Genomic DNA, 16262 nt, shown 5'->3' with positions numbered 1-16262 from the left:
TGGGAGGCAAAGGAGCATGTAGGCCTGGGAGGATGCAGGAGGAGGTCATCTAGCAAAGAAGAAGGGAGAGCAGAGTCAGAAGGAGTGATCCTGGGACCAGACCTATGGTGGGGTCACAGCCTAGCTCCCCACCCCCAGGACTGATGGGGCCCGTGAGTCTATCTGTACAGAAGCCATGGGGCTCCAAGCACTACTGGTTTGTATGGGGAAGAAGGGGTGTTATCAACCCAAGGGCAGGCAGATGAAGCAGCAGAGGTCCCAAAGGTCATGTGGACCACCACCTGGGCAGGAAAAGCTACCCTCCATTTGGGTCTGCTCACCAAATGGGCCTCCCAGCAACTCCTTCCCCAAGGAGATATCTCAAGGAGGCAAGCCCGGTGGCAGAGGGGAGGCTGTGTTGGGAAGGGCTGGTAATCTGGGCTGGGAGCATGGTCCTGGGATGGAGAGATGGGAGAATCTGGAGGGTGATTTATTTTTTTTTAAAAGACTTTATTTTATTTATTTATTTGAGATAAAGTGAGTGAGAGAGAGAGTGCACCAGCAGGGAGGAGGGGTTGAGGGAGAAGCAGGCTCGAGCCTGATGCGGGGCTCCATCCTAGGACCCTGGGATCATGACCTGAGCCAAAGGCAGACGCTTAACCGACTGAGCCACCCAGGCGCCCCTGGAGGGTGATTTAGAAGTTTAAATCTACAGGACAGGGGCACCTGGGTGGCTCAGTCTTTGGGAGTCTGCCTTCGGCTCAGGTTATGGTCCCAGCGGTTGGCTCCCTGCTCAGCGGGGAGCCTGCTTCTCCCTCTCCCAGTCCCCCTGCTTGTGTTCCCTCTCTGGCTATCTCTCTCTGCCAAATAAATAAAATCTTTTAATTAATTAATTAATTAATTAAATCTACAGGACAGATGACTTCTCTCATGTGGGGTGAATAAAAGGGGGAGAATGGTACCCCAGTTTCTGGCTGGGGTGAGACAGAGGAAAGGAGAGAAGGAGCATGTTTGGGGGAGGAGAGCGAGCTCCATCTGGGACAAGTTGTGGCTGAGACGTCTGTGGGACACACAGGAACAGGAGGACATGCCCAGGGGGCCGTGGAGAGCCTCGGGAGGTCTGAGCTCACGGGGAAGCTTTGCAGCCTGGGTGGCTCAGCCAAAGGCCAGTGGATTCACCAGTCCTCCTTGTACCTGTTTCTCAGGAGAGGAGTTGAGTCCAGCTGCCGGGATCCTCTGGGACATCTCCTGCCAGTGTCCACCATGCCAGGGCCCCAGCAAGGGGTGGCCACTCTAGGACTCCCTCTTGGAGCAAGGCTGCCGAGGTGCACTGTCCTCAGACCAGGTTGTGCCTTCCCTCTGGGTAATTCCAGGGATGTGAACTTGAGCACGGAAGCTGGCAGACACTGTGGGCACCAAGGGTGGCCCTCAGCCCAGCTTCAGGGAGAACTTCCCAAATCTGAGGGCTGTCCTGCCAGGGAACAGGCTTCCCACTAAAGAGTGAGCTCCCTGTGACAGGTTACAGGTTACAGGTTACAGCCACACAACCGACCTCCCGACCAAGCCTTTCTGCCGCTCTTCCCGTCCTGGTTCTGGAGTCTGTGGCCACCTTGAGTCAGCTCCCCGACACGCCCTTCCAGGCTTTACCCCCTCTCACGCACACTGCACCCCTGCTCCCCCACTTCGTGCCTTGAACCTCGCTCAGGCTGAATTCCCTGAAGATCCTTGGCACCTTGTAGGTGCTCAATAATTGTTTGCTTAAACAAATGGCTTGACATTCATTCATTCACTCATTCAACAAACATCTGTCGTGCACCTACTATGTGCCAGAAACCATTGGAGTTTCTGCAGCTACAGTGAGAACAAGATATATAGAAGCTCTGTGGTCCTTATATTGTGGTTGAGAAGACAGACAACAAATAAGAATAAGAAGTAAGGGGCGCCTGGGTGGCTCAGTCCAGTCTGGGCATCTGCCTTCAGCCCAGGTCATGACCCCAGGGTCCTGGGATCGAGTCCCTCATCGGGCTCCCTGCTCAGCGGGGAGTCTGCCCCTCCCTCTGGTCCTCCATGCAGCCCCCCGCCCCGCCACTCGTGTGTGTGCTCTCTCTCTCTCTCTCTCTCTCTGTAAGCACTGTGGAGAAAAGCAGCACGGGGGGTGCGGGGGGAGACACAATAATTTAAATAGGCACCACCCGTGGAGTGATTACTGCCCTAGGCCCAAGACTCAGGACCTAACAGGAGCATCAGACCACAGAATCCTCACAACAACCCTTGAAGGCAGGTGCTATTATCCTTTTCATTTTGCAGATGAGAAAACTGAGGCACAGGCAGGGAGTCAGGATGTGCTGGCCGCTGCCATGTTAACTGGGGTGGGGTGGGGGATGTGCAGCCAGCTGAAACCCCAAGGTCCCCCCTGCCCTGGGGCAGGACAGCATCAGTGGGGTGTGACCGGTGCAGTCACACAGGTTCCACCCCACCACACACACACCCCGAAAGGCTGCATGCTGGGTTTAATGCTCTGCTGTCACTGTCTTGATAACTTCTGAACAAGGGGCCCCTCGTTTTTATTTCTCGCTGGGCTCTACAAATATGTAGCCAGTCCTGCCCTCAGAGAAATAAGGCCACCAACAGATGCCCTCCTCCCTCCCCTCCTCTCCCTCCTGACTGCCAGCCCTCATCACGCCAACCAAAGGGCCCTGTTGGCCAATCTCCCCAACAGACTCCTTGACAGTAGGGACAGAACAATTCTTCTCTGTCTCTAAAGACCAGCACAGGGTGGGGACAGAGCAGAGACTCGGAGACTATTGGCTGGGTTGGACCAGCTGGGATGGGATGGAAGGAGCTGGCCCCTCTTGAGTGCAATCTCTAACTTTGCTTCCTCCTCTGACATCCTCTGATTCCCCTCTGGCTGCCTCCTGACTCCTTCACCTACATGTGGCCTCTCCAGACATACCCAGTTAGGGCCTCTGAGGTCCAGAGAAGTCCCCACCACCTGCCCGGCCCCTGTCCCCTGCACCTTCAACTCCACCAGTGTGGGCTGAACACATTCAGACCTTTCCATGCTTTCTCTGGGTTGGCGAAGGAGGCCCAAAGGGGATGGACTGTAGACTGCCAGCCAGGACATGCAGGAGCAGAATGAAAGCCCCAGCCTCTGACCCTTGTTCCTCTCTGTGCCCCCTCAAGCCCTCTTGGGACCCTTAGGTTTCCTCCTCTGTGGTTGAGGAAGCCCCAGGAGCCTGGCTGGAGGCTCAGTACGCCTACAGGCCTCAAGCTCCTGGCCAGGAAAGTAGAGGATCCAAGGCCCAGGCTCCATGGTCCTTTGCAATCTTTAAGCCTGAACCCTCAGGGAACTGAGGTGTTCACAATGATGTGGGAAACAAAGGCAAAAGAAAAATTAAATTTCCTGACTCCCTACAGCCCACTGACAAGTCCTTGGAACAGGCAGAGGGACATTCCTCTAGGAACTCAGCTGCCTCGATGTTACTACTTTGCTAAGGGCAAAAGGCAATCTTAGCCTGACCCCCAGGATCCTGTGAGTCTACTTTAACATATAAAAATTCCTTTGGAAACTTCCTTTATCTCTACCCCCCAAGATATGTTTTGGCCATCATCCCCCAAGCATATGGCCCACTGATATATGATATACATCTGAAGGGTCTCATGACTAAGGTTTTCTTAGACAGTAATAAATGACCTTTTCCTAACAATACTTAGCTCCCTCAGGTCCTGGACACCTTGCTTCCAAAATTCCTTAGAGACTTACACTATCCCTAACCCCCTTCCAATTTGAAAGTATATAATGGTGCAGCTTTTTCTGCCCACAGGTTCTGTCCCCATGCTTTCATAAAACCACCTTTTTGCACCAAAGACATCTCAAGAATTCTTTCTTCCATCAGCTCCGAACACCAACATCTTTCCTACATCAACAAGGGATGACACAGGTCATCCCAGAGCCCCAGCCCAACCTCCTGGGAGGTCCTGGGGGACTCTCAGGAGGGGAACTGGGGGTATCTTAGTCAGGATACCATAGACCATGCTGCCATAACAAACAGATCGCCAAATCTCAGAGCTTTATCAGAACAATAGTTTATCGCTTATATGTGCCATGGTCCGACTGGATGGTGGCCTGCCATCCACCGCACATTGTCCCCGGGTCATGGTAGCAAGAAAAATGAGCTGGAGATTGCAGGGGATGCTTTCAAGAGCCAAGCCAGGTCATCCCCTCCACCAACATTCCACCAGCCAGAACTGGGTTCTGACCCTGCCTAATAGCAAAGTAAGCTGCAGTAAAGGGAGGGGAGATGGTGCAAACACAGAGCACTATCTTGTCTTGAACGGTGAGAGAACTAATGCACATTCTCTGGCCTCTTCTGGGAACTGACAGGTCCCTCCAAGACCATCCCCTTCAGCCCCACCCCTGTTCTGGCTGGGATGGGTTGTCCCCAGCCTGGTGTGAAGAACTCAGAATCAATCATCAGCCCCGTTTCACAGCCACGCCCCCCAGCCCCCACCCTTCCCCTCCTGGCACTTAGCACAAGGCCACAATTACGCAGAGGTTTAGGGACCGAAAGGTTTGCACAGAACAACCCATGCTCATTCTTTCTGTCATCACTGTTAATATATAATTTATATTCCCAGCTATTTCTAAGGAGGATTTCTTAAAAAGTAAAATAAGAGATCAGAAATAATTTAGGGAACAGAAAGGAGCTAAATGGATTAGAAAGTTAAAACGAACATTTATTACAGTTGAATAATATAGCATTTATCACAATAACACAGTAATCCTACATTTCAGTCTGAGCTTCTTAGCGGCAGAGGCAAAAAGAGAAATCACCTCTTCCTCCATATATTCATCCCTTCCTCCTTCTTTTGCCAACTCTCTTTTCCCTTTCCTTCTTTATTCTCTCTTATTTTCAGAGTCAATCAGGGCAGGAAGATCCACACACACCCCTCAGTTTTTAGGTATTCATATCGCCCTCGCAAGATCAAATGGTGACAGGATTAGAGTCAAGGAAGCATCAGCCTGAAGAACGGAGCCTACACGGCACTTGAAGTTCACTCCCAGGCTGTCTTTAGGCTCCTTGAACCCGGATGGAGCAGATGCTAGAACTCCAGGGCAGGACACACCTTGAGCCACATGGGGAAGGGTCTGGTACTTTCATCTAGTACCTCTTGCATCTCCCCCTTCCCTGATGCCCTACACAGTAACTTTTTTTAAAAAGATTTTATTTATTTGCCAGAGAGAGCACGGGAGCGAGCACAAGCAGGGGGGAGTGGCAGAGGGAAAGGGAGAGAGAGAAGCAGACTCCCCACTGAGCAGGGAGCCCAATGTGGGGCTCGATGCCAGGACTCTGAGATCATGACCTGAGCCGAAGGCAGATGCTTAACGACTGAGCCACCCAGGCGACCCTCCTACACAGTAACTTCCTGAATCCCCAGGATGACCCCGCAAGAGAAACCTATAATGTTATACCCAGTTCACAGATGGGTAAACTGAGGCCAACAAGGGGAAATGATTTGTGCAGTTACCCAGCTCCTCGTCCCTGAAGACCCAGCCTCAGGGTAGGAGACCCCCAAGCTGTGGGTGAGACGCTGAGTTTGACAGGGTGAGCAGGGGGGCCCCCAGCTTGGCAGGAAGGATCTGGAGATGGAGACGGGTTCCCCTATCCCCACACCCAGACTCCAGTTGCCACGACAACGGGGCCTCCATTCCTGCATTCGTCGGAAATTTGCATTTTAATGGAGATGTAATTAGAATTAAAAAGCTGAGGCTTGACGGAACAAAACCCTGCCCTTCCCCTTGGGAGCCAGATACGGATCCCCTGCCTAGCCCTGCCCTGACACTTAACTACCGCAGATATCCCCTGGGGCCTGTCTCCACCCCCCTCCCAGCAGAGAAGGGACTTACTCAAGGTCTCACAGTGAGGCCAAGTCCCCAGAGTCTTACTCAAGGTCTCACAGTGAGGCCAAGTCCCCAGAGTCTTACTCAAGGTCTCACAGTGAGGCCAAGTCCCCAGGGACTTTACTCAAGGTCTCACAGTGAGGCCAAGTCCCCAGAGTCTTACTCAAGGTCTCATAGTGAGGCCAAGTCCCCAGGGACTTACTCAAGGTCTCACAGTGAGGCCAAGTCCCCAGAGTCTTACTCAAGGTCTCACAGTGAGGCCAAGTCCCCAGGGACTTACTCAAGGTCTCACAGTGAGGCCAAGTCCCCAGATGGGGGATGAGTCCCCCATCCACTCTGTCTCAGGGACCCCCTACCACCTGACTCCGTCCCTGCTAGGGAGTGCTCAGGGGACAAGGTGACCGGGGAAGGGGTGTTGGCTTGCTGAGGACCTCTCAAGTCTTCCCCTGAGTCTTCCAAGCTCACCCTTACTCTCGCCGTAACTTCCTGACGTCTCAGTGGCCCTGGGGACCTGGTAGGGCTGGGAGACCCTCCTACCTGGAACTGAGGCCCACGTGGGGAAGGATGTGCCAAGGTTGCATAGCAACTTAGTGACAGAGCTGTGAGTTTGGCGGGTCAGGATCAAGCCTAAGATGAAACAGACCTGACCTTTGACCCCCACCCAGACTCCCTGTCTGACCTCAGATCTCCATGGAGGATTTCCAGCAGCTTCTTCCTGTGTATCCACTAAGTTCTCAAAATCGGTCATGCCAACAATTTCATCTTTTCAAATCGTTAAAAAGAATCCACTCTGCCTCTGCCTGGACTCCCCAGGTGGGGCTGCCGTCCCTGGGGCCTGTATCTGGGCGACCACCCTGAACCCTGAAAACCCTGGGGTCATAAACACAGACCCTCAAGGGGCATTTGCTTAGAGTGTAACACGAATGCATGAGCCTCACCCAGCCCCTCCTTCACCTGGAACCCCCTCCCTGCCCGCTGCCTGGGGGGCATGTTCAGCAGCTGTTTGTTGAGTGAGCAGATGATCAAGTGTCCGGACCGGTGCTGAGCTTTCCACGCAGCCTCTCACCGCACCCTCCAACAGACCTGGAGGGAGACACCACCAGTCCCCCAAAACCCCCACGAAGCTCAGAGAGGTGACCGTAGCCTCCCCAGGCCACACGCTGAGAAGTGGCAAAGGCTGCACGTGAACGTACACCTGCCAGACTCCAGGCTCCTGAGCATTACTCTCTGTAGCCCCCAAGCTCCCCATGTGCTGCTCACAAGAGCACGGAGGTCCAGTGGCTACATACCTGTGCAGGTCATCCCCACGGATGTGCGCACAGGTCCCCCAAACACAGTCTGGCACCAATGGCCATCGTTCATTTACAAACATACGGCACTTACTCTGTGCCCAGGTTTCCTTTCTAAGCTCTTTGCACTCAGTCCTCACGGCAACCCTCCTCAGGAGGTAGGGACTATTATAGTCAACTCACAGATGAGGAAACGGAAGCACAGAGAGGTTGTGTGCCTTACTCAAGGTCACACAGCTAGCGAGTGGCAAAGCCATAATTTGAACCTGCACAGCCCTGCTCCAGAACCCAAGCTCCCCCCAGACCTCAGGACCCAGGAATGAGGAAGCTCTGGCCCCGTCCCGCCCTCAGCCCTGGGAGGAAGGCTGGACAGTACTTCTCAAAGCCCAACTGGCAGAGGAGGCAACAGGCCCAGAGGAGGAGGGTGGCTTGCTCGTGGGCACACAGCCTTGTGAGCCCAGTCTGCGGAACCTAGAGCATCTGTGTCAGCCTCGGACCCCTGGGGACGCTCCCTCCCCCAGCTCTGTCCTTGATCTGGGAAACCGAGGAGTGACTGCCTGGTGACAGCGTGGTCAGGAGGGAACGAGGCATGAGACACAAGCCCAAGAGACCCCGAGAGGGACAGGGGAGACCAGAGCCTGAAAGGAGCCCCCCCACACACACACACATCAGCTGAGAACCAGAGGGGGCAGAAATGGATTCCTTCTGGAGCCCTCAGGTAAACACACTTCAAAGCCACAGGGGGCAGGAGTCAGAGGCGGAGGCGAGAGGGGGGGACTCGGCAGTAACTCAGGGCCGGGCGGCACAGACAAGGGAGGGCTGGACACGCGGAGACTGGCAATCACCACTCGGAAAAGCAATTGGAAATTCCAATTTGGGTTTTCAATTTGAAGGTGGAGAGAGGCCAGGAGCTTGGGGGCTGGGGGTGGGTGCGGTGAAGGAGGGAGAGATGGAGAGAGGACTCAGGGACAGAGAAGGGAGGACGGAGGCACAGACACAAGGACAAGAGCCAGAGACAAGGACAAGGAGACAGAGATACACAGAGACGGAAGAAAGATGGAGAGAAGCAAAAGCAAAGCACAGGATGCCAGGTGCCCCCCCCCCCAGCACGCACGCTCACACTTGCACACACACACGCACACACACACATACAACCTCATACGTACTCACACACTCTTGCTCAGGACTCAGAGACCCGGGTTCTAGTCCTGCCTCTGCTCTTGAAATACTGTGTGACTTTAGAACACCTCGCCTCCCTCTGAGCCTTTGGTCCCTCTGAGGCCTGGTGAGGTTAAGCTGTTCCAGGAAGGCCAGGAAGGAGACAGGGATGAGGTAAATGGGTGACAGGGGATAGGAAGGCGGCAACCTCCTGGGCGCCTCCTGGGCGCCTCCTTCCTGCCCAGAATGGGAGTGCACCTCTGTAATAATCCACCGCAAACAGTTGCTGGGTGCTTACCCTCCAGTCCCTGTTCTAGATGCTTCACCAGTATTAATTTACCAGCTCCTCACTCCCACCGTATTAGGAAGTCAAACCCCATTTAACAGATGAGGAAACTGAGGCACTCTCTGTTAAGGGACTGCCTAGGGTCACTGGAGACTTCCCCACAGTGAGTGCCCACCTGCTGCCATTTACAACCCTTTTCAGAGGGGGGCCTCCTCCTCCACCGCACCCCCCCCACCCCCGCCCCTGCCCAGCCCGGCCTGGTGGCTTGACCTCAGCAGGCCCAGGAGGGGTGTCTAGGCCGGTCTCGGAAGGCCGCAAGGCAGAGGCGGCAGGAAGCCGGGGCCACGCGGTGCTGGCTGCAAAGAGCCAGCTGAGGCCGAAGGGTGCCCCAACCCCACACTCCTACCCCGAAACCCCAACCAGGATCGCGGAGGCGCGCTGTGCAAGAAAGCTGTCCTGCGGCGCCACCTAGTGGCCGAAGGGGCAGCCGGACCCCTCCAGAGTCCGCTGAGCAACGGGTTGAGCTGAGGATGCTGCAGGAATCCAGCCATGACTGGCGTCCCTGTTCGCCGGGACATTGGAATACAAAGAACTCCTCCACCCTGGGGACCGTGTGCTGACCACCCCAGATGGGGAGGAGGAAGGGAATACGATAGAGCTTGGTCCTTTGCCCTCTTGAGAGACAGACTCACACATCCTACAATCACCTCTACCTAGCCTCCCACAGGCATCCCAAACTCAAACTTCATCCATCTGATCCGTACATTTATGGAGTGCTTACTATATGTTCCAGGAGCTAGAGACATAACCATGAACAAAACAAAGATTCCTGCCCTTATGGAGCATACAGTGGGGTGTGGGTGGGGGGAAAGACAATAAAAAATAAACATGGTAAGAAAATAATCTGGCTATTTTAGAAGCAGATAAAAAGAGCGTGTCTGACAATGTAACTGTGTTCCACGACCCCCCACAGTCCTTTAGGCAAATTCATGGAGTTGAATGCAAATTAGAACACCTTTCCCTGGAGTGCCTGAGTGGCTCAGTTGGTTAAGCTCTGCCTTCATCACAGGTCATGAGCCCCAGCTCCCTGCTCAGCGGGGAGTCTGCTTCTCCGTCTGCCCCTCACCCCACTCTTGCTCTCTCTCTCTAGCTTTCTCTTTCAAATAAATAAAATATTTTTTTAAAAAAATCAAAAAACCCCACCCTTCCCTAGTCACCCCTCTGGGGCCACTCCTGTCCCAGGCATGTGCCTTCACTAAGGGGTCCTCCTTCCTGGGACTCTCCCCTCCCACATGAGTAGCTCCTCTTCTCCAGAGATCTCTTGATCCTGTGGGCTTGTGAGGCCCCACCCAGCACCACAGCACTAATCTCCTGGGAGGCTGGGGCAAGATGCAGCACACACACACACACATACACACTCAGCTCTGTGTCTTGATTCCCAGCACGGACACCAACGTGTGTGACCTGGACAGGTTCCTTGGCTCTGTGCCACTGTTTCCTCATCTGTAAAATGGGGGAAACAGTTGCTCCTACCTCAGAGTTACGGGTGGTGGGAGGTAAATGAGTTAACAAATGTTAACAGTACCTTAACATAGTGTTTGCTATTATTAACGTCTATTTAGGTGTTCTTTCCCCCCAGGCCTAGCTCATGGCGGTTAGACAGTGAGGTTCATCCAGGAATGTCCAGCTGAGTCATCCCCATGCCCCACCTCAACAGCGTAGGGCATACGAAAGGCTCTCAAATCATATTCCTCATCATTCACCACTCATCTATTGAGTTCCTTCTGCATGCCAGATACTGGGCTAAGAGCTGCAGATGGAGCTGTGAATAGGCAGGATTCTTCCCCACTGCAAGAAGAGTAATTTCTAGGGGCACCTGGGTGGCTCAGTCAGTTAAACAGCTGCCTCCGGCTTGGGTTGTAATCCCAGGGTCCTAGGATCAAGTCCAGCATCAGGCTCCCTGCTCAGCAGAGAGCCTGCTTCTCCCTCTCTCTCTGCCTGCCACTCTGCCTACTCGGGCTTCTATCTCTCTATCAAATAAATACATTTTTAAAAATCTTTAAAAAAAAAAAAAAAAGAAGAGTAATTTCTAGGCCAGAAGTTCTCAAACTTTTTGGTCCAAGAAATTCCTGACACTCTTAAAAAAAGTTCAGGATCCCAAAGAGCTTTACCATGTGTAAATACCTACTGATATTTACCATATTAGAAACTAAAACTGAGAAATTTTTAATTTTTAAAATTTAGTAAGTTAATACGTTTTATTTATTAATTCATTTTTAAAAACAATAGCAACCCCACTGCATGTTATAAATAAAGGGCTGTGGGGGACCCTGTGGCCCAGTGACGTCAGACATGCTTTTTGCCTGCTCTATGTTGAACAAATATTTCTAATGAAAATGGTTGTATTTTCCAAAGCAAAACAAAATAGCGGGAAAACACTGACACGGTTTTGCATTTTTTGGCGAATGTCTTTCAGGTCTGACATAATGGAAGACAAGTTGGATTCTCATGCCATACTCCACCGATATGTTGCTTTGGTTGATGTACGTGAAAAAGAACCCGGCTGTACACTTCCCTTTGTCGAAAAAATTGATAATGTGAACACTCTGCTCCGGCCCCCGCCTCGCCCACTAGGGAGCTTCGGGACTCGGGAAAGTTGACCAACCAGCCCGGGCTGGTTACGGACGGCTCTGGAAGAAGGCGTGGCCTTCTTAGGATTGGACAACAAATGTGTCCTTCTGCAGGTTGGCCCCGCCTCCAGCTCCCGCCCCCATTTCCTCTCCGTAGTAAAGTGGCGACCCCAAACGCATGCGTCCTAAGGCAGGCGGGCACTTCCGCCCGCTCACTCCGGAACCTTCTGTTCTCGCTCGGGTTTCCGCCGAGAGGACCAGGGCGGCCAAGGCGGAAGTAGCGTGGTGTGTAGGCGGAGCTAAGCGCAGCCATGTCGGCCGCCCTGCTGCGGCGGGGCCTGGAGCTGCTGGGGGCGCCGGAGGGTGAGACGGGCCTGGCCGGGGCCGCGCAGCGTGGGCGGAGGGACGGCAGGGTCTGCGGGCGGGAGCCCAGGGGGTACGGGACGATCCAAGCCAGGCTTGGCCCTGGTGGGATGGAAACCCTGCGCGCCCTCTGACCCGGGTCGGTCCCTTTCTCTCTTCCCCTGCAGCCCCCGGGGCCGCGCCAGGCCAGGCCAAGCCGAACGGGGCCTCGGCGAAGCGGACCCGGAAGGCGAAGGCGACCCAAGCCCAGAAACTGCGGAACTCGGCCAAGGGAAAGGTGCCCAAGTCCGCGCTCGGTGAGCTCGGGAAGGGGGCGGCACCCAGGAGGAGGGGGCGCTGGAGGCTGAGCTTGAAAGGGTGGCCGGGCATTTTCTGGAATAGCAGGTGTGCGCCAGGCGCGGAGCCGGGTCCTGGGAGTACGGAGGTGGACGAAACACGTCGTCCCGGTCCTCGTGGGCTACTGCCCTAGTGGGGAGAGAAGCACCAAAGAATTTCAGAGGCAGGGAGTAATTGCTCAGTGTGATGAGGCCTGTGGGGTAAGACTGGAGTGCTCTGGAGGGCTTTAGAATAAAAAGCCAAATCAGACTGCTCTGCGGAAGCGACATTTAAGCCCGTACCTGAAGGAAGTGTGAGAGTGAGCCAGGGGAAGAGCGCTCTGGAGAAAATAGCTCATGCAGAGTTAGGAAAAAGTTCGTTGCTTTGAGAATTGGCCAGAAAGATGCCTGGACAAGGTGACGGAGCGGGCAGGAGTCAGAGATGGAGCGCTTAACAAGCCGTGAATGGTCTGCGTGCCTGGTGCGGTTCTAAAGCCTGTATAAATAAATATTCCCTCGTTTGGTTCCTCACACGACCCTGTGAGGTCAGTACTGTCGTGACCCCCATTTGTCAGATGCAGAAATGGGCACGGGCCCAGATCGCACAGGTGGAAACCAGGCAGTGTGTCTGCGGAGAGATTTGCTCTCACCTACTCGGTTCGGGTGGGAGGCACTGTGGCCTGGGCCGCCGCGATGGTGCAAGGATATGGGGGGGTGGGAGAGGGAGCATTGCTGGGCTTCAGTGGTGAATTGGCTGCAAGGATGGAGGAAGAGGGAGACACCGAGGACAGAGCCCACTTTCTAGTAGAGCATCCTGGGAGATAGGATGCCATGTATCGGGTCAGACAGCCTTGAGGAGGGACAGATGTGGGCTGGATGGTGGGGTCTTTTGACATGTGGCAGGGCTTGGTGAGCTCCTCGTGTGTCTTTGAACCCCCGGAGCCTGGTACATAAAAGGTGTTCAGATATTTGTTGAAAGAACTATGAATTCCAAGCAGGAAACGGCGTGAGCAACGGTGATGTTGGTGTGAAACAGGAGCCTAGGGTGCCAGGGGTCACCTCTTGTATCCCAGCCCTTGTCCCCCCTCCCTGTCACGCTACCTAACGGATGATGAGGGGACTCTGGGGCCACCTCGGTGTGAGCCGCATCATCTCTTGCTTGGATTATTTCAGAAGCCTCTTAACCTCCACTCCCCCACCCGGTAATCTTGTTCTCACCGAGGCAGCCAGAGTGATCCCGTGAAGCAGTAAGCGGGACCTGTCTCTCCCGGCCCCACACCCTCCGGTGGCTTCCATCAGACTTGCTACCCAGTGAGGCCCCACGTGGTCTGCCCCATCTCCATCTTCATCTCCTACTGCTCTCCCCTCCCCGTTCTAGCCATTTTCTGTTCTCCAAACACATTAATCGCACTTCTTCAGGTTCTTTGCACTGGCTTAGGATGCTCTTTCCCCCGATATCCACACTCTCTCCCTTGAGTATTTGCTAAAACCTCATTTCACTGAGGCCTGCTCAGACCTTCGTATTTAGAATTGCAACCCTCCACTGCTGGCATTCCTCATTTCTCTTTACTGTGGTGTTTTTCTTCATAAAATGTATCACCCTCTAAAATACTATTTATCTTGTTTACCGTGTTTCTTTGCTCTGGAATGTAAGCTCCATGAGGGCGGGAGTTTTTGCTGTTTTCTGCTCTATGCCCTGCATCTACAACAGTGTCTGCCGCACAGGAAATGCTCAGGACTTGTTTGTTGCATAAGCCCCTTGAGCATCAGGGAGCCGGGGGCAGGGGTGGGGGATGCTTTCAGGAGGATCGAATGGAAAGTGGATTGGACAGAAAAGAGCCCCGCGTGCTGGAGTTAACCTAGGGAGGGGACACAGGGCCTTTGGCATGGCTGGTGGGGGGACGGGGAAGAGCTGCCGGAAGGGGACCCAGCGGCTTCCAGGGAGTACATCTGAAATGATGCCTCCCTGCCTGCCATCCACAGCTGAGTTCCAGAAGCGAGAGTGTCGAGGCTACCTTGGAGAAAACCTGAAGTTTATGACCCGTGCAAGAAGCACCGTGGCGGAGTCAGTCACCCAGCAGGTTTGTCAGGAGTGGGCTGTGGGGCAGAACCTGGGTGGGGAGAGCCAGGGCTGTTTCTGGGACCCTTGGGAGTCTCTGCCCTAAGCACAGAGCAGAGGTTGGGCCACCCCTCTAGATGGCAAAGAGCAGAGCGGGGCTGTTGGGAGGCTGGGCCTGGCCTTACTCCCCTGAGACCCTTGTGGGCCTTGGTTTGTTCCTCTGTAAGTGGAAATGGTACACTCTGCCTCCTGGAACAGTGTGAGGGCCCAGTGAGAAGGTGGCACTCAGTCAGCTCTGCTAGGTTGCGCAGCTCCAAGGGGCGGTCCCTCATGTGCAGAGAGAAACCACCGAGGGATCCTGACCCCCCCCCCCCACATCCCCAGATTGTGCGTCAGAACCGGGGCCGCAAGGCCTGTGACCGGCCTGTAGCCAAGACGAAGAAGAAGAAGAAGGCTGAGGGCACCGTGTTCACCGAGGAAGACTTCCAGAAGTTCCAGCAGGAATACTTCGGCAGCTAGGCTCCCAGGAGGACACAGTGGGAAAGGCACTCAGCTGCAGTCTCCTTCGGACCTCACAGCCTCTGCTGGCCCCATGGCCGGAGCAGGGTGGCTCGTGTGGAGCTGGGGAGCCGACGCCCGGGGGAGGAAACGCACTCAGACCGGAGCTGACATCTGCAGGCTCGGGAGGAACCGTCTGCCTGCTAGAAAACATTTCTGACTGCTTTGTTTGCTTTGGCCCAAGTAGGGCCTCTGGGCTGTTCGCTCCGGAGAGGCCAGTTCCTAGGCCCTGGGGGCCACACCTCTAGGAGGGAAGGCTGCTGGGCCGGCTTCAGGTTCTAATAAACATGGACCCAAGAGCAGAGTGTGTGCTGCCGGGGCGTCTCCCATCTCCTCTGGCACCAAGGGCCTTTCGCCATCCCCCATGCTTCTTAGGGCTCCGGGTCAGAAGTCCTCCCGTCCAGCCCCGGTGCAGCTGGCCCCCGGAGAGCACCCAGCATCTGCTCATGGGCTGAGAGGAGCTCTCCTCCCCTGGGGGTGGCGGCCACAGCTGACCAGGCAGCCCTTGAGGCAGAGTAGTATCCACTGCGGCTGGGGGCTTCCGGGGCAGCCGACTCGGGGTTCGGGAAGCGGGGGTGTGGCTGCCCTGGCACCCAAGGCTTGTGCTCTTGTGGGGAAGGGGGCAGCTCAGGAGGTGACCTCAAACGGCGTCACGCTCAGGCGTGTGCCCGGGCAGGAAGCCGGGGCCGGGGTCGGGCTGCACCAGCAGGAGAGGGCGGGTGGCCCCTTCCCAGCAGGCACGCGCCAGGGACGGGTATGTGGAGAGCCAGTGCCTGAGTGAGCGGGTGTGCTGGCCGGATGGGTCTTCGCTGTGGAGGAGACGACAAGTTCTGGAAGTCCAGGAGCCCCTTCTTCCCCGTGCAGAGGGCCCAGCTTGCCTTTGGGCAGCTCCGTCCAACTCTCTGCTCCCCCGTGTCCCGGGCTCCTTAGGTCAGGGCCTCGTCTGGCAGAGGACTTGCGGAGGGGCCCTCCTGTGGCTGGGCCGGCCGGGGGGCCACAGTCTGCCCACCCCACAGTGGGTCCCTCTGGCCAGAGGGGAGAGGGTGCCGCACCCCCCACGCTGCCCCGGGGGGTCTGCTCCTGGTGGTTAACTAGCTTTGCATCCTAAGTGGGGACAGCAGGGGACCGCGGACCTGGCTGAGGCAGAGGGGGAGCCCGTCCTGCCTGCAGGTGGCCTCCGTCCCAGCAGCAGGAAGCAGACCATCCATCCAGGAGGCCAAGGGGGCCGGAGAGGAGGGAGCTGTGACTCCAAACCCTTACGGACCCACCTTCCTCGCATGGGCTTGTTCCAAAGAAGGGAAAGGCTGGTATCTCTCACATTCTCGCTCCTGCCTGCTGAGCTTTCGTAACCCCTGCGGGGAGAGAGGCAAACTTGGATATCCCCGGAGACTCCTTCCCTTCATCTCCGCTGTGCGGGCGCCCTCTTGCTCACCTCACCGGCCCTCGAGCTCCAGGCCCCTTTCTGACAAGGACACGCCCACTGTGCCCTAATCACCTACGGTTGTCCCTTCCCAGGCGTAGAGTGACGGGCCCGGCTCCGGGGCAGGGAGTTGGCAGGTGTGAGAGCGGGGTCTCCCACTTCTCTGCTGGTGGGTACGTTCCGTTCGTTCCACGTAGCACCAGTGACGGTGTCCGTGCTCCCCTTGAGTGACCAAAGTTAGTGCTCACTGCTGAGATTCTGGTCCAGGAGGTCGGGGTAGGACTCTGGGACGTGCTTGTAACGG

The 16262-nt window shown here is 55.5% G+C and overlaps 1 protein-coding gene across 1 annotated transcript; it reads left to right on the top strand.

Moving 5' to 3' along the window:
- Positions 1-11477: 11477 nt before the first annotated feature.
- Positions 11478-14837, top strand: RPS19BP1 (ribosomal protein S19 binding protein 1). The gene is made up of 4 exons (XM_036078589.2): positions 11478-11607; positions 11775-11903; positions 13905-14002; positions 14365-14837. The coding sequence occupies exons 1-4, from the start codon at positions 11556-11558 to the stop codon at positions 14497-14499; spliced, it is 414 nt and encodes a 137-aa protein (XP_035934482.1). The 5' UTR covers positions 11478-11555; the 3' UTR covers positions 14500-14837.
- Positions 14838-16262: the final 1425 nt, after the last annotated feature.

Source organism: Halichoerus grypus, chromosome 6 (genome assembly GCF_964656455.1).
Source record: "Halichoerus grypus chromosome 6, mHalGry1.hap1.1, whole genome shotgun sequence".
Lineage (NCBI taxonomy): Eukaryota > Metazoa > Chordata > Mammalia > Carnivora > Phocidae > Halichoerus > Halichoerus grypus.
This window is presented reverse-complemented; position numbering and strand designations above follow the sequence as displayed.